A 19,764-nucleotide genomic window follows, 5' to 3' on the forward strand; every position below is an offset into this window, starting at 1 on the left:
TATATATATATATAGGGAAGGCGAGAGTACTCCCCCTCCTCTTGAGGTACTTCCGCGGTTACTGATTGTTAGATATTAAACATACAGAGCTATTTTAGGGATGTTTCAAATTATATCAGTTTTAGATGCAAAGCAAATAAATAATGTCATATGCATCTTTATTTCTAGTAAAAGTAACTCCAAAGGATGATGTTGTAAGATCTGTTCTCGTGAATGGTGAAAAGTTCCAACTTGCCCAGTTCCATTTTCACTGGGGAGACAATTATTACACTGGATCAGAACACACGGTGGATGAGAAACAGTATGCACTAGAGGTACAAGTCCTGACCTTTTCTATCTAGCAAAAATCTTATTTGTAAAATGAATGGCAACAAACAGAATCACACAGCCAATCTTGCTAGATGTTAAATTTATGTTTGAATTAATTCTTCGTTTAGCTTCCACTTTTATCATATAAATTAAAATCATCTGAAGAATTTTACACTTATATTGTTTTGAATTATAAATAAGTGGAAGTGTTAAATAAAGTATGCTTCACAGAATCTATTTATAAATATATCATGAAATCATTTATTTTCGAATCAGATAAATAGGAGGTAAATCTGAAATAACGGGTTTCAAAGAGTGCATAAAAATACACTTTGAAAACCGTTATACACAGTTAAAACGTGGTATGGTTGTTATGCATAGTCACTTGCTTAAAATAATATTTTTATTTTGCAGTTACATTTTGTGCACACAGATGCAAAGGGACGCATTGCCGTAGTTGGTGTATTCTATCAGGTTTGTATTCTGTCAGAAGTGAAACAATTTATTATTATCCTAATTTGTTTTAGATTTTGTTACTGACACGCAGAATAAAAAAAATAACTTTTAACTCTTAGCATAACTTGGAATTTAATACTGAATAACATGATTTTATTAAATTTAACACTAAATAATAATAGCTAATTATTTTTAAAAAAAAACTTGATGACATTGGTTAAGGCTGTTTTTCGAAATTTCGGTTGTAATATAAGGTGATGTTTCCTTGCGAATAATATGCTAGTTTGCGAATAATATGCTGTCGTGAGTTCGCAACTGTTACTTATGACTGTTAGATCAAGTTTAGCCTAATAAGAGCTGTCTACGCTTATTATTCTGCTCAGCCGTAGATGAATTATTTAACAATCACTTGTTAGAAGAAATCTTTTCTTATTTGTTGCAACGCATGCGCTCTGAAACTCTTGCTAACTGGAACATTTTGTCTGCTTGTCAGTTAGATTAGCAATTTCGTATAGCGTGTTTACCCATCACCTCCTACATCAAGAAGCCTCCACACGGTCTTTTATAAGTAGTCCACGCAGACTGTTTAAAAAATGAACCTGTTGTGCGCATGAACCCAAAACCTTTTATAAAAGTAATTGAGAGAAATTTATCTTATATATTTGAGAATTGAATCTGCAGTGGTTGACTAGTGAATAAGGCAAACCAATAATATTCATAAATAAAATTAATTTTTAGTCATATATGTGCTACCACTTTCTTATTTTAAATATATTCTGTATTAAATGACTCGTTCGGTAAGTGGATATCCTTCATAGTGGTCTGATCGGACTACTTATAAGAAACCGTGTGGAGGCTTTCAGTTATAGGAAGGTTCTTCAAGGTTTTATTTTATTTTTATGAGTTTTATGCGAGATTCAGGGAGCATAGTTCCTTTTTCCAGCTATATTGGAAGTTCCAGTATGTGCTAGGTCTGTTTTTATTTTAAAGTTTTTAATAAATAGTTTATTTTGGCAATTTAGTTTCTTTTTCATTAATCGATGGCTCGTGTTAGTTTAATTCATGCTAGTTTTCCCCCACATACGGCTAATTCCGTAAAACGTCTATTTGGAGAAACGCCACAGTTTTGTGAAAAGGAAAAGAGTTTGTGGTCTAATTTCTTAATATTTGAAAACTTACTCCAATGCTGCATTATCTGGTCTCATAGGATGTACTAAAACTGAGAATAAGGCAGTGATTTTGTTAATTTTCATCTAGATGGAAAAATGTCGCCAAATTGGCGATTTAAAAAAAAGTTTAATGAGGTTTTAAATATTCAAATTATTTGACTGTTCTAAGACCCAGATAATTCCTCACGGCTAGATCATTTATAGAGATTCAAATCATCGAATTGCTTCAGTTGTTAGGCACTATGTTGTAAGGAACTATGCCTTTTTTTTATATTTTCCTTGGCAATACAGCTTCGAAAAACAGTTTTAAGAAGATTATCGAAATAGTAAACGAAATATTTTGTTGACTGCCATGTTGGAAATTACAAAATTATTCAGTGATTTTTTTTCAGTCATCCATTTTGAACAGCACTGGTATGCAACCCATTTCGGATATGCTGCAATCCCTTCGGTATAAGGGTACGAAATTAGATGTGAAAGGCGATATCAACTTGGATAAGTTGGTCGAAAATGGTTGCTCTTACTATCGTTACGATGGCTCTCTCACAACTCCTGGATGCGATGAAGGAGTTATCTGGACACTTTGCAAAAATCCTCTTAGAATTGGAATCTTGCAGGTATACTATGAATTTAAAAAAATAAGTTTTTAATTAAAACCAGTTTTAATTTTATCATTTGCACAACAAACTCAGAGATGCCAAATGCTCCGGACACGCCAAAATAAATAAAAAAACGGTAAATAACTACAAAGTAAATTTTGCTAATATTTGACTATTATTTATATTCTACTACAATGATTTTCTCAGTATGTATTGCATCAATTTCTTCAAAATTTTTAAAAGCATTAAAAATTTACTCGAATTATGTGTTTTAACAATCTTGGCTTCCCCGGTCACCGGTGATCGGTACATGGCATTCAACGTGTTAAATAAGGAATTAACTGAAATTGTGAAACAAAAATTTTCTTTTTTTCTTTTTGAGATGGAGGCTACTGTCTAGGCTGTCTTCCAGATAAAGGAGGGAGGATTGATGGTATACCGATTCTCTTGAATGCCAACTTTAAAAGTCTCACTAGAGAATAACTAACTACTTATCCCCAACTACTATTGAATTTCAGTAGATTCCAAAAATACTTTTTCGAGTGAGAGCGAAAGTTACGTATTGATTATTTAGTAAAATAAAATAGAACTTTTGAAACGATTACTTATAAATAAAACGAATTAAATATAAAAGGTCAGATAAGCAAAGAGACATACTTTAAAGAGCTGATAAAACATATAAAAAATTCTGTATCTTTTAAAAAGTTGTGCCTCAGTTCACTACTAACTGAAAAAAAAAACTTCACGAACAAAAAAGTAGCAATTTAAATAAATAAATAAATAATTAAATGCATATAAATAAATAAATAAATAAATAATTAAATAAAAATAAATAATTGAATAAAAATAAATAAATAATTAAAGAAAAATAAATAAATAATTAAATAAAAATAAATAAATAATTAAATAAAAATAAATAAATAATTAAATAAACGAGCCACACTGAATACCTTTTGATCTAATGATCTAATCTTTGATCTAATCTTTACGTTCAATGACTCAATCTTACTGGTTCAAATGGGTGACCTCAAATATGCTACTCAGTAGATGCCCACGATATTTTAAGTTATGAAATCACACACAGAAACGTATTTCTTTGAATAAACATACCATTTTTTTCGTTTTAAGCAAATTGAAAGAATTTTACACACAATTATAAAATTCGTTTATCCAGAGATAATTTTATGCAAAAAGCAGTTTTCATTAAGTATTTCTTTATTATTTTATTCAAAGATAGTCGAAAAAATGTTGAATTGTAAGGTAGACATTTTTTTGTGTCATTTTAAAGAATGTAATTTTATTTGGCAAAATAAAAAAATGGAGTCAAATTGTTCCTTAGAAATCGAATTTTAAAAATACGACTCTTTTAAAATTCAATTTATCAGGAACTATTCGACCGATTTCGCTCAAATTTTGTATTTTTCTGTGTGAAATTAAATTCTTTAAAACGACGTCAAAAATTTTATACTTTACAGTTCAAAAATTTTCGACTATTTTTAAATAAAAAATTTTTTATACTTACAGAAAGTCATTTTTTTGTATAGAATTATCTTTGGATAAACGAGTTTTATAATTATTTGAAATTTTTTTTCAATTTTCTTAAAAGGTTCTCGATATATAGCGAAAAGTAAAATTAACATTACAGGGTCTAAACTTTCGACCGCTCCCCTGACCACACTATTGGGACCATATTTCCCAGATTGCTGCTCTTAAAATTCACTCGAGTAACCATGAGTTCCACAGATACTCTGTGGTACTCATAGTCACTCTACTCTCTCGGGAACACAAGCTTTAAATGAATGGTTTATTAAAAACACTAAAACATTTTTTTATATTTTTATTTTCTGACGGGTTTTTCGAATGGATCTCAGATGATTTGGGCGGACCGTTCATCTCAACGTTGCAATCGGTTTCTTTCAACAAGTTACAGTTTTTATGCAATTCAATAATCTGTTGCAAACCAGAATTTTTCAAAATTCACTCGAGTGAATACATAATGTCCCCACTTCCCTACTTCATAGGGAGTGGTAGATAATACATTGCAGTTAATGATGTGATACGTTAAGGTCATATATTTTTTGTTATTACTCCCTATGAAGCAGAGAAGGGGGACATTCAGCATTCATTCGAGTGAATTTGCATAGATAAACTTTAGAAACAAGTGTATATATGCATGTAAACATATGTAAACCTTTACGTTTTTTTCAAACTTGTGCATTTAAACGAAACACAAGCTAAACAAAGAATATAATTTTGAAAAAAAAAGTAGCGTTAGGAGCAAAAGCTAATTTAAGATTTGAATTCTCCACACCCGAATTAAATAAAATCAAGTACTTGCATAAATTCACAAATTTTTTTTCTTCCCAATGTAATCTTTTCCTTTTTTCCGAATTAGTAGTAAGGCTTGTTTTAGGTTTTAGTTTGAAGCTTCATGGAATAAGAGAGTGAAAAATTTATATTTTTATATCTATAAATCTATCTATATGTTTTTATATCTATAAATATCTATAAATTTATATTTTTTATCTATGAATTTCCAATATAAATTTGGAAATATTTGAACAAAGTTTTACAATTTATAAATTTGTCTTTATAACACAGTAGTGTTGTTTTAGAAAAATTATTTTCTTCTCATTCTTTTTAAGTTACAAAAGTTGTTTGCGTTAATCTCTAAGCTAATTCCAGCATTCTAAGTAAACATTGATATATGCTGTTCTTGCATTCAGCCTCATATATTTACCGAAGAACTTCTTTTACTTATTTACATTTTTTGTTTTGCAGCTTATTGAATTCCGGCAGGTTTATTCAGTTGGAAAAACTGATGGAGTGGACATCAGTGAATGCATAATAAATAATAATTACAGACCAATTCAACCAATTAACAGCAGAACAGTCAGATCTTCAGTATGAAATAATTAAGGAACATGTTTTAAACATTAAAACTGTTATTATTATATGAATTTGTTCAAAAAATGTATTAATAAAATTTTGGTACCAAATTTTTAGAACAATTATTTCTGCTAAATTATAAACATAAAAATTGTGTTCTGTAAAGATGTTAAATTTTTTAAAAAAACAACCAATTTGTTTAATCAGGTTACGGCAGGTTCATACCGGCCAGAGTTTTTCAAAGTAGCTTTTTCTTAGTGGTAAGAAATTAAAAATTGAATTGAGATTGTAAGTTGGGCCTCAATGAAGTTTAGCCATTACTTGAAAACCAGAGTAGCCAACTTGTTCAGGAAAGCGGACAAATATCTTCGATTGGCTGTCGTATAATACACTGCTAAAAACAATTAAAGGATATTTAGGTTGAGGGTTGATCTTGCTCCTGTAGAATTGTTTGAATGATTGATCTATTATCGACAGACGTAGTAGGCTATATGAGACAAAAATGACATTTGTTTGGCAGAAAAAAATGTGCTTTATTGAGCAAATGGATACAAAAGGAAAGAAACACAATTTTTGAAAAATAGAAAAACAAATAAAACAAGGTGTTTCATTAAAAGACAATCACTTTTAATGGTTATGGTTTTCACCGACTATCACCAAGTTATGGTTATGGTTTTCACCGACTACCAGCGACGTTGAACATCCTCGAGGCATTGAGTCAATGAGGTTATTAATGAGGGGCTGGGGTATTCTATCCCACTTCTGCAGAAGAATTCTTTCCAGTTCTCGAAGAGTTTGTGGGGGTGGTAGGCATCCAGAAATTCGTCTGCCTAGAATGTCCCAAATATGTTCGATTGATTTCATGTTCGAAGAACACGCTGGCCAATCCATTCGCAAGATTCCTTTCTCCAAAAGAAAGTCATTTACCAAGTTAGCACGATGTAACTTGCAATTATTGTTCCTTATCATGAAATCATCTCCAATTGCTGAAGCGTAAGTGACTACAATATGTTTCAGGAGCTCATCGCAATCGACCGGTCCGAACTCCATTTCGAATGATATATGGAGATTAGTGCGCCCATCAATGGAGATCCTTGCATACACCATCACTCCCCCACCACCAAATCATACACTTTCGAGCACGAACGCAAGATTATTTTTAGTGCCCCGTTCCCTCCAGTTGAAACTACGCCTACTATCAGGATGAACAGAAAAACGGGCGCCAGAGAGAAGAATGCTGCGCCATTCATTTCTCCTCCTGTTCACATGCTCTGTTGACCATTCCCTGCTGGCTCGATTGTGCTTTGCTGTTAACGTGACACACACCATTGGTCGACGAGCAGACAGACTTACAGCGTGAAGGCGGTTTCGAACAGTTTGTGTCGAAACTGTGGTGCAAGTAGCCGAACGAAGGTTTTGTTGAAGGAGAGTGGTATTCATATTTCAGTGTCTATGAGCCGTTAACGTTAAATAACAGTCTTCATTGGGTATTGTTGCACGTCTAACGTCTACGCTCTCACCCTCACCCTGATCTTCGGCCTGCATTTCCAGTTTCCAAAAAACGGCTCCAGATCCTAGAGATTACACTTTCTGATTTACGCTTCTGCTCCTTCGGCTTGTGTTTAACCCCTCTCTCATCAGCCAACAACTCTCCAAGCTTCTGATTAGGTTATATGACTTCGTTACGACATCGCACTGATCGAAACAACGCACTTACTGAATGTCGATCATTCTTTCTCAGCTTTGTCTTACATTAAGTTGAGAACCAAATTAAATTCGCTGCAGCAAAAAACGTCCTCTTCAACGTCTAACTCATAATTTGATACTGCGAAGTTTGAAAATAAGAAAAATTTGCATTTGTGCTCTTTTACCATTTTATGCAAAGAAAAAAAAATAACTGCGTATTTTATACAAGACTTACTATATCCTTCAATTGTTTTGAGAAGAGTATATGATTTTTGGTTTAGTAAATTTGGTTTATTAGGTTTTAGCTCACCACTTTCTCTAAATAATCCAAAGGCTTATGCTATACGCCACTTTGTCATCCATTCGTTTATCTGGCTAATAACTCCGTTGAAAAGACAAGCGCCGTGAGTCAGATTCCTCGAAAATAACACTCACATTAAAGCAATATAGCAAGAATAAATATTTTAAAGACGGACAGCAAATAAATATTTTAAAGTGGTAGTTTATCAATTGTGATTCTTGGTCCAATAAATTCAATTTTAGCATATAATACTGATAATTTTAGCAGATCCAACACTATTTCTAAATAATTCGTAGGCTTACACAATTCACCACTTTTTAATAGTTTTGTTATGCTGTACATATTAAAAAGCAAGCAAAAATAGTCAAATATTTGCAAAATTTAGTTAGTAGTTATTTACCGTTTTTTTTTTAAAAATTATTATGGCATGTCCGGAACAGTTGGCATCTTTGCGTTGAGCCTTTTCAAACTTTATCAAAATTAACTGAAAATTTGTAAGTTTTAGATTATAGTTCTTTGCTGTTTTTTAAAATATTTTTTCGAATTCGGAAGAATTGTTACACGTGTGAAGACTTAGAAATTAACACGTACACGCCGGGGTGACCCACCGGAGGGTCACGCTAGATTGTCTCATCTTGGCGGCTCGCCAAAGTAAAAACATGGTAACAAATAAATTTAATTTTTTAGTTTTTTTCTGGGAATAATAAAAATCCATAACTACCAATTGTTTTTAACGGATGCAATTTTTGTATTGAATTGCTTCTTCGCCGTGATAAATTTCCTTACAGTGAACTGTTATTGTTGAGAATAGATTAACTCCTCTCGAATATTGTCTAATATTGAAATAGTTCTTCTACCAGTATTTTCACTTTTCCCGGCATGAACGTGTTAATAAAATAGTATAACTAGTAAGAAAGTGAGCTAAGCTACTTCTTCTGGCTTCATCTATCAACATTTCCGCTTTAAAAATAGTGTTATAAAAGTTTTACCAATCAAAGTTTAAATGAAGTTTTATCGACAAGATGAAGATTGATTCAATTATTTTATTCTTGAAATTTTATCTTCAGTAAACAAAGATATTTGTGTTCACCATAATACAAATTACAATATCGTACACAATAATATCGTACAATTAATAATACAAATATCGAAATTTTTTATATCAAATTACTCGAAAGCGATGTTTTAAAGATTGAGATAGCCAACAGTAGAAAAATACGAAATAAATCTAAGCATGAATGATCTACCCCTGTTTTCATAAAGATTCATTTCTCAATGCTAACTACAAAATGTTGCGTTTTCACAATAGTAGTTCGAATTGGGTTAATATTTCTAAAAGCAATAAGTCTTGACCTTATCTTCAAATAATCCTAACCCATGTCATTACATTCAAAAGAATACATCTTTAAAAATGCTTTATCTTTAGGNTAGAGCAAGCTGCTCATTTTATTTTTTGATTCCTTTTTTGTTATTCAAGCAAAGTGCTTGAAACATTCATAAAAGCAACTCCACTTCCTGCTTACCTCATTGCTCAACCAAAAGTGTGTTAAAATTCAAGATGAATGGGATAGGGGTCGCGAATAAATAAAAAATCAATTCGTTAGATATATGACAGGAGCCCCAAAGGCAATCAGTAATAGACTTTTAAGAAAAGATCTTAAAATTGAGGAAATGAATTGCTACATGGTGAAACGCAGCACCAAATTCTTCCGCGATGCTAAAGAATGTAATGCCTCTAATTTTAAGCAAATCTTTGATATTGAACTTATAAAAGAAAACAGTAACCACAGCCCACTAACGGCTTTCCTACTATCAGATAGTATAATCTCAAAATTTTACAAGAAATAGGACACAAATACACACAGCGTATCCACTGGACTATGGCAAACCCGGTGAAGGAGTAACCCTGAATAGGGTCCGATCCGGGCAAGCCATAGCTCTATTAAGTTTAGTACAGTGAGCAACCCGGTACGAGTGGTTGAATACCAGGACGACCGGGTCACTGTTATAGTAGAGCCATACACTAATATTAGTCATATGTTAGTATAACATAAACATGTAAATAGTTTTGTAAATATTATGTACTTATATATCTTATCATAATCTTATCTTATTTTAATAATGCACCTTCATTTTATGTTATCATATTCAATTGCTTGTTCTTTACTTGTTTTTATTCTGTTATTTTTGTATTTAACGATGGGGGAATTCCCCCTATCCCTTATTATAACATAAGATTTAATATTCCTATGACCTGAGAGCATAAAGCAAACTAGTATCGATTAATCGGTTAGTAGTGGCGCTTTGCGCCAAACACCGAGATTCCACTCATATCAAGCATCGTATTTATGTCCTGCTATACCTTTTAAAAAGCAAGCAAAAATAGTCAAGTATTTTCAAAATTTATAGTTATTTACCGTTTTTTTTTTATAGTTATTATGGCGAGTCCGGAGCAGTTGGCATCTTTGAGTAGAGCCTTTTCAAACTTTAACAAAACTTACCGAAAACTTGTAAATTTTAACTCGGAATTCTCTGACTTTTTTTCAAACTTTTTTTTCGAATTCGGAGGAATTGTTACACGCATTAAAACTTAAAAATTAAAAAGGGACAAACCTCAATGATTTCGTGCATGTGTAAACAGGGTACACGTTCTATGCATATTTTACTATATAAGTTACATATATTACTTTATATTTTATAATCAATATTTCTCCTATGATCTAATTATAAAAAACAAGGAGGTTTTTTTTGCCTAACTAGTATTTTGCCTTATTTATGCAAAGTACTATTTTTCGATATTTTGTCACTTCAGTCCTGAAACTACTGTCCCTTTAAATTATGTCAAAATGTTTTTCCCTTTATTAATAAAAATATAATTTTCTTCAAATCTTAATTCAATTAACAAATAACGGATCTAGATGCGAAACTTGCTAACTGTATTAAAAATATTGAGTCAGATATATGACTATATCATGTATTCAATTAGAATAAATAAGTAAGGAGGTTTGAAAAACACAAAAAAGAAGAGACTTGTTTTTGACAATTCAGAGATCAAATATTAATTGTCATCCTTGTTTGTGAGTGGGAAGGTTACAAATACATGAATAGATAAAACGTTTTTGACAGCTATGTCAACTCAGAATCGGAAATGTATCGGGGATATAGTGCGATGTTTTAATTAACACAATTAAGTTTATTTTCTTTTGTACAGCGTATGTCATTATTTCCTTTCATGGGCGAGGCTAACTTATTCTATAAATTGTTTCGGGTTTAATATGTCTGCTATTAAAAAAATATTTATACGTTTGTTTTGAGGAATTAATAATACATTTAGATATTTTAGGGGTAAGTTAAAAATTTTAATAAGTTACAATTTTTAAGATTTTTTAAATTAAAATGATAAATGTTTTGATGACATATCAATGATATATGAATAATAATAAGGGGAAAGAAACGTTTATTTTTTATGTTTGGTATAGTTTAAAATGTGTCTTTTTAAAAAAGGGAATTGATTAAAACGAGCTTTTATGAAACTTAGCATTGCTTAAAATATGTGTTTGACATGGTCTTTCAAAGCTTTTTGCCAAAGAAAATAAAAAAGCCACAGCTTAAGTCTTAGGTTTGAGACAAAGCTATGTTTTTAAACTATTTATGTCACCTTCACATAAAAAATTATTTGGGCTCAATAGCTAACAAATAACTTTATTTTAAAATATTTGTTATATTATAAAATTCATTGAAATAGTAGATGTTGGAAATATTCAGAAATCAAACTAGAAGTCAAGATTCAATGTTTGTATATAAAAAGGAGTTTTTATTTATTTTCATTTTAAAACTACCAAATCTCCTTAAACTTTGCTTTTACTTTCGGAATCAGTAGTAATAAACTTAATTTTTGAGCAAATTCGATAAACATTATACCGTTTCTTTTGAGAAATAAGTAAATAAATAAAAATGTGTATTAATGTAAGGGAAACCCAATGAAATTCATTAAATTATAAGTTATATTTCGTTTTTGTAAACGATAAAAAATTTATTTCAAAATTTAAAATAATAGCAAGCTTTTCCTTTGCGATGTAGATATGCCATATACATTAATAATTAAAATAGGATAAAAGTTATATTGCTAAATTTAATGTTATGATGAACTAAAGGAATATATGTTTAAACTAAAATAAAAATAAAAAATATTTATACAAAATAAAAAAAAAATTGTAGAATTTTTTAATGCATACGGCATTTTATTTAAACAAAGCATAATTTTTGTACCTGAAATTTAAATGCCGAAAAATTTAACTGTTGCGCAAAAGATGTTTGGTTTAGTAACGTCAGATAAATTAGTGAAATTATTTAGAAAAACTTCCAATGTCCAACATGGTTGACTGAAATATTAATCGTCAAACTTAAATAGATTATAAGCCATTTTTCAAATCGAAAATAATAAAACTGTAATATTACATAGATTTTTTTTTCAAATCTGCTAGGTACCCTACTTTCATTCTTTGTCTTAAAACAAAAATATGAACAAGGAATTTCAATTTTAGCTTATCGGTCTAGGGCTTTGTGCACAAAACGGGAAAGCATCAGAGATACAATACTTAAACAAAACTATTTTCTAATAAAACTTGTGCCCCCTACCAACAAAACTGATACCGCCACCGATCTGAGTTTATTTATCATAGAGCAATAGAGCCCCCCTTGCTGGGTTACTATTACTGTCATTGTAGTATGATTTACTTGAAGGGTTTTTAAAAGAAAAGAAATTATTTATAACAAATTGACAATACATTGAATGAAAAATGATCTTAGAATAAACGCTTATCATTCAATGAAACACAGTAAACGTGATCAAAAGTATTTTAGTGGAATTGACGGGGGTCATCGGTGACCGGCGAAGCCAAGATTATTCGAAACACATAATTGGAGAAAATTTTTATTATTATTTATAAGATTATAATATATCATAATATTAATAATTATAATATTATTTATAATTTTTTTTATTATTATCGTTTCTAAAGTGGTTTGAAGAAATTAATGCAATATAGAACACACAAAAATAGTTTTATTTATATACACAGAGATGCCAATTTGCTCCCGACAACGAATAAATATTTTTAAGTAGTAGTTTATTAATTGTGATCCTTGGTTTAACAAATTCCATTTAGTATATTTTTATCCACTACTATTTCTGAACAATTCGTTGGCTTATGTCATTCACCACTTTTTTCGGCCAAGTTATGCAGAACCTTTCTAAAAGCTAGCAAAATCTGTCTAATATTTGCAAACTTAGTTTGTAGTTATTGACCGTTTGGCCAGATGGGCAAGCCATGTGTTAAAGTTGAAAAATCTGATTCCAAATAAAATGCAATCCAATGCTAAGTGCAGTGGGTTATACATGATCACTCTAAAATGGTTCCGCAAAGGCTTCTATAAGTCTTACACAATAATGCAAGGGGGCTCAAAAACTTATCCTAAGGCGTCGTAAGCCTTAACTACGCCCCTGACGTTAATAAATAATGAAACGTTAATTTTGTTGATGTGTAATAACCTTACTATGTTACAACACAGTAAGTTTATTTTAGCAGTCACATTAATTAAATATTTTCCTTTTTTTTTTGAAAAAAAAAAGGATAAAAATTCCTCTTTTATTACTTTTCCATTTATGCTCTACAATAGACCATAAAATAAAGTATTTTTACTGCGTGCCTTTACGCAGAACTCTCACAGCTTCTTAAGTCCTAGTTTTGATATAGCAACTGACAGAGATACTGGCATAGGCAGTGATTGTACATATTAATAATAAATGACATAATACATTTACAAATGACAAATTACATTTAATTAAATAAGTAATTAAATGTAATGTAAATAAGTAATTAAATAAAAATAAATTAATAATTTTGAAGAAAATGCATAATTAAATATTAATTCAAAAACATCTTTTCGCTGTCTTAACTTATAAACCTTTGTTCGCTCTTACTTTTTTTATCAATCTTTCCTTTGTCTAACTATCGTTTCCGGTGTAAGCGGAAAACTTTATGAGGAACTTAATAGGAAGAAGACGAAAGTACTTATCTTTCACAAATGAAATGATTTTGAATATTTTTGGGAAGGTCAGTAGGATCAAACCATCCTTTCGAAGAAAATTGCGATTTCCATTTATTTTTGCAATTTCTAGATTGCTATTTTCTACTACCTGATACGTAATATGTAAGTCATTTTTTAATCTATCACGCGTTATTGATATATAAATTGGTTAGACTCTTTGTTAATACAAATGTTTTACCGGAAATTTAAAATAAAAAAGAGAGAACTATCTTGTTTCTGCAAAATAAATTTCATTAATAAAATAATTATTCTGCCACGTTTTTCATTTTCGTGAAAATATGTTATGGACATCAGGAAAATTTACTTGACCGGAAAACATCTTGATTAATCATAATGCATATTTATTAAGCCTACATTAAGATTTGCTTATTTCCTGTGCTTTGAGCAAAGAGATATTCCATGACATTTAAAATGGTAGAAAAATATATGCCTTAACGCGATGTAAATGAGATCTTCCACAGCAACAATTAATAAAATATATAAATAAAACCTTATAAACTGGACGTTATTAATTTAATTTCTAGGAAAACTTCAATAATACTTTCCATTAGTATAATATTAATGCGTTGAATGTCATGGGGATCACCGGTGATCGGCACTGAGTTTGTCGTAGCGCCACGGGGTCACCGGTGACAGACGAAGCCAAAATTATTAGAAACACATAATTCGAGTAAATTTTTAAATATTATTATCGTTACTAAAATGGTTTGAAGAAATTAATGCAATATAGAGTACACAAAAATAGCTTTATTTGTATACACAGAGATGCCAACTTGATCCGGACAACGAATAAATATTTTCAAGTATTAGTTTATTAATTGTGATTCTTGGTTTAATAAATTCAATTTAGTAAATTTTATCCGCCACTATTTCTAAACGATTCGTAGGCTCATATAATTCACCACTTTTTTCATATATGTTAGGCTAAATCTTTTAAAAAACTAACAAAATCTGTCAAATTTAGTGTGCAGTTATTTATCGTTTGGCCAGACGGGCGAGTATGTAAAATTAGCTTGCATTCAACGTGTTAATATTATTAACATAGTTGAGTTCCTCAAAATATATGAAGGGTCAGTATATTGCAGGGTTGACAAATCACTTCACTTTGCGGAAATAGTTTTTCTAGTGGTAGAAAAATTTATGTTGATTCTTAGGGTAATAAATTTACTTTTTAAGTTTTGCTGCGAATCGCTATTTTTAACTATCCAAAATAATCATGCATTATGTAAAAATGCGTATTATATTAAAGTGAGTCTTTAAAAGCCCTAACAACATTAAACAAAATTAAGTATGTTTTTGTTTCTACTTCTCTACCACTTTAAATTTTTTTTTTTGGTGGATTGTGAATTTGTTCGGGTTTCTGGAATTGACAACAAAGGTTAAGCTTTATTTTATTAATTTTGTCTTCACTTAATAGTTTCACTGTTATCAGTTTACATGTAAAAGTTTTAAATTGTTTTCATACAATATTGTTTATACAAAAATTTTTTTCTTCATAATTTTCACAATTACTAAAATCCAATATTATGAGATTAAAAATAAAATAACAAAGCATAAAATATTCTACCACTTTAGATAAATAAGAAAACTCATCCGCCAAAAGTGGGAGACATTGGCAAGACCACATTTTAATGCAAAAAGCAAAAACTTCATGATTGGAATCTTAAATATTATTTTGAAATGCAAGGATTTTAACTCGTATTGTGCATGGTATTTTTTATACTAATGTTATATTAACTCGAAAATTCTTGATATTGATTTTTTAGAGGGTTTTTTTAAAATTTCATTCAGAAGTATAGAGAAGTTAAAAAAATAAAATTTTAGAGTAATTAGTAACAGTCTGAATAAATCTTAAAAATAAGACAGAGACAACATAATACTTATAAGATAATGTTAGTTAATATAACGCTAATTTAAAACAGAAAAAATGGTCTTTAAATGCAATAATAATTATTATGCTAACAATAATATAAGAGAAACATAACAATAACGAAACATGCAAGCTATAATTACAATAATAATTTTTTATCCATTTCAAGCTTTGTTGTTACATGAAAAATAAATTACAAAATAGAATAAACAACATTCAACATAATTATCTATAGTGTCGCTGTAGCTCAGTAAATAATAAGATAATAAATATTTTTCAACTCTGAAGAAAAAATATGAATATTAATTACAATTCTTTCGGAAAATTATCCTGAAAACATATCTAAGTTAGCTTGTTTTTTCGTAACTTTTCAACTTTAATAAAACAATTAATAATGAGAGTTTTAGCAATAAAAAATTAAAATGAAACCAGTGCCACATTAATCATAAAAATAGTCATTATGAGATATACTGGCCTTCATAAACGATAGTAATTAGATTATTGGTATTAACCCGAATTGCAGGGTTTGGTGACTATTTAAATAATTAAACTTTTTCTGGCATATTTCTTTCAGTTTTCTGTTAAAAACATTGGTGTCTAAAGTTTTTATTTTAAATATGAATAATTTGTAACACAAATCATAGAGGTCATTATGACTGAATAATTAAAGAAATTATAAATAAATAAGAATGAATTGAGTTTCTGCAACTTTTAATAATTTTAGTCGCCCGTGGAAATTTAAAATTCGTGAAATGTATATTTTTCTGGTATTGTCCACCATGTTCCCCCAACTTATATTCGTAATCAAGTACGAAGAAACCTCCAGGAAAGATCAGCTCTATGTAGCGACTACTTTTGGGTCGGCACGGAATGCTTTCCATAGACATTGTGTGGAAGAAAACCTCGCCCATTGACCTCGCAAAGCCTCTGAACCAAATGTGGAAAAGGTCAAATAATAAAATACGAAAAAATTTCGAAAAAAAAATATTTTCAAACAAATAATTAGATTAAAATGTATTCAAGATATTTGTGTGAGGCCTTTATTTGATGGACAGCTCTCTTTGACAATATTTGAAAGAGATCTACAACCTCATGTTGCAGTCAAAGTGATCAATGATATATTTTATTGATATATTCTCATTTACTCATAATTATATCAGTTGGCACATTATTTTTATTGAAGCTAAATTTTATTCATCGATCCGGTTTTCTTAACGCCAACAACACAGGTAGCCTCTCTGCACCAAGAAAATGATATTGATTAAAATTAAAATCATTTTCGAAAAATCGTGTACTTTCGATAACATTTTGAAGTCAATGGAAGTAACTCCTAAGAGCAACCAACCTCCATTAACGACCATTTTCCTGAGGAACAGAGAGTCTCCGCTCCCTTGAGGTTTCACTGTATTTAGAAACTGTTATATGAAACTCAATTATTTCTTAAAAATGTTATAGAAATTTATCTCTATAGGTCTGGATAATGGTGGCCGTAAAACTGAGCTTTTTTATAATTGTGACGTCTTCGTATTTCATGAGATCTTCTGGAAGTAAGTACTTTTAACTTTTTTCAGTGAGTAAATCAGTATTTAAATCACTTTAAATTACAATTTTATTTATAGAAATTAGTAAGTGCGTAGATAGCAACTTAGTGACATAAAAGTTCCGAATTTTACTCATTCATGCAAATTTAATCATTCACGCAAGTGCAGGCTTTTTAAACCATTAAGTTGCCGTTACTGTGAAGGTTTTTGGAAAAGATTAAGAGGGTTTGTTGTTGCAAATGCCTCTTGAAAATATACGCAAACCTGCTTGAAATCAAGTGAATTTTTAAGACAGAAGATGCATATCTTGTTTTTCAGTGACGCCATCTATGGCCATGTGGGGATGGCGTGTCGTAAGGAAATAAAAGGTGCTGGCGGAAGCTCAATATTTATGTGAATGGTATCGCACGATATTCACCAGTTTAAAGGAAGTGAATTTGTTGACTCTGTGCTACATGGCCAACAGACAACATAGAAGACGACATCTGGATTTTACACGAGGTCGTATCATTAAAAAGTTGGAAGAAAGTTGAAATATGGCCGATGTGGCTGCAGAGTTCGGGAACACCCACAGTATCGTTTCACGAGCTCGGAAGAGATTTCAAAGAATAGGAACAGCTATCTGAAGGTTTAGTAGAGGTCGTTCTCGCACGACCACGGCAGCTGATGACTGGTATATAGTCCTACAGGCTAAAAGGAGCAGACGGCTAACGGCAGAAGAAATTGCTGGGCACACACAACAAAGTATTGAAAGCACAATATCGCATCTCCCCGGGGCCAGGAGTAGGATAATCGATTTGCACGATAGCCAGTACGGTCTGTTCCATTAAGGCCAGTTCTCCGGAGACGCCGTTTAATGTGGTGCAGAGGATACAACAACTGGACAGATGCGCAATGGGCCCCAGTACTCTTTACGGATGAGAGCAGATTTTGTCCGATCAGTGACTTTGGACGCATGCGCATCTTAAGAGAGCGGGGAACACCAATCCCTCTAACATAATCGAAAGAGACCGATTTGGAGGAGGCGGAGTTCTTGTATGGGGCAGTATCATGTTTGCCACTCTTACTGATATACACATCTTCCAAGGTGGTTCTGAGTTTATCTTCATATACGATAATGCTACACATCATCGTACGGTGGCTTTCACGGAACTGCTGGAGAATGAAGATATTACACGCATGGATAGGCCGGTGAGGTTCCCGGATTTTAATCAGATTGAACACGCGTGGGACACTCTAGGGAGACGTTTCGTAGCAAGTCCACAGCTGCCAGCAACGATTCCGCAGATGCAATTAGCACTACAACAGGAATGGGCGTCATGTCCTCAGAGCTTCTTAACAGCCTGGTCTTGAGCATGAGTAGACGATGTCAGTCCAGTATAGCATCCCGTGTAACATCTCGTGTAACATTGACATTTTGGTCAGTTTTATAATTGTGTTTTAAGCCTATATTTCAATGAAGTTCCTCATTGTTCCAGTGGATTAAATTTTTTTTTAGTTCCCATATTCCAAAATTTTTAGGATCCTATTGTATGGTTTTTATCCAATTTCAATACCGAGGTTCTAACTTACATTCGAAAAACCACTTCGTTCTTAATTTTTGCACACCAGTGTATAAATACGACGTGGGAGAAGTTTAGATAAAGGCGCCTAGAAAGTTGATATTTTATAACAGCTACCACACAGTATACTGAATACTAAAAGTTTTTACTTCAACTACTCATAAAATCATGATGGATGGGATAGGGGCCGCTGCGCTGCCAGGTGTCCAGCTAAGTTAAATAAACAAGACGAAGAAAGTTGATATTTTTCATAAAAAGTCAATTTTTTTCATATGCATGACATTAAATTTATTTCGAAATTTCATGTCCTTCTTTTTTGAAAAGAAATTTATTATTTAATATTTTAAATAATAGGTATATCGATCGTTTCAAAGCAAATATGAAATTTTAGTTTGTCGTGAGATTTTTATTTTAAAGCTCAATTCACATTTTTGATTTAAAAATATAACATCTTTAAGGTTCACTGATTTTTAATTTTATTTTTTTCAACATGTTCCATCAATTTTACAGAAAATATGCTTTTAATATTAATTATTAATTAAATAATTTAAAAAATATTAGAGGCGTAATTAACTAAAATACAAAAGAGAAGAATCAATAATTTACAAAAGAAATAAACTTAATATTAATAAAAGAGGCACAGGATCTTCGTTTAAAATAAAAATAAATAAATTTAATAATGAAACAACTTGTGCCCAATATAAAGAAAAATGATTTAATCAATATCAATAACACATGAAATTTTAAAACAATTGTTTTGATATTAAAATGAAACAATTTATTATTTATGATAAATGGATCAATTATAATTATAAATGAATATATTATTATTATAAATGAATCAATTTATTAACAGTGTTGGAAAAATTTATTTTGTTGTACTCTGCTTTGTTTATTGATTGTTGCATCCTAGATAAGAGTTCTGTTATGGTTGGAGAAATTTGTGGTATAAGCTTCAGTAACATCATATGTGTTACTCTAGATACGGAAAATGTTTTTAAAAGTTTGTAACATGATTTTTTTTATCAAAATGTATTAAATGTAAAGCAGGATGTGATATTAAATGTAAAATAAGACTTTTTCGTTGGAAAAATAGATATCAATTCATAATATGAACTTTTACTTTTACTTTTATTTAAACAAAACTGGGTGCCTAGGCCGCGCAGCGGCCCCTACCCCATTCATCATGAAAATTATATACAGTGAATAAAACATTTTGAATTATGTAACAATGTGGTAACATTATAATAAAGTAACCTGTTCTGAATATC

The 19,764-nt window shown here is 30.7% G+C and overlaps 1 protein-coding gene across 1 annotated transcript in view; it reads left to right on the forward strand.

The window, feature by feature from the left end:
• Positions 1-19,764, forward strand: part of LOC107450531 (uncharacterized) — a gene marked incomplete in the record, with an annotated part of 46,587 nt that overhangs the window by 10,840 nt on the left and 15,983 nt on the right. Inside the window, 6 exon segments of the mRNA XM_043053738.2 lie at positions 169-314; positions 724-783; positions 2,327-2,551; positions 5,315-5,437; positions 10,668-10,754; positions 16,862-16,936. Coding sequence (XP_042909672.2) covers positions 169-314; positions 724-783; positions 2,327-2,551; positions 5,315-5,437; positions 10,668-10,754; positions 16,862-16,936 — 716 coding nt within the window.

Source organism: Parasteatoda tepidariorum, chromosome 9 (assembly GCF_043381705.1).
Source record: "Parasteatoda tepidariorum isolate YZ-2023 chromosome 9, CAS_Ptep_4.0, whole genome shotgun sequence".
Classification (NCBI taxonomy): domain Eukaryota; kingdom Metazoa; phylum Arthropoda; class Arachnida; order Araneae; family Theridiidae; genus Parasteatoda; species Parasteatoda tepidariorum.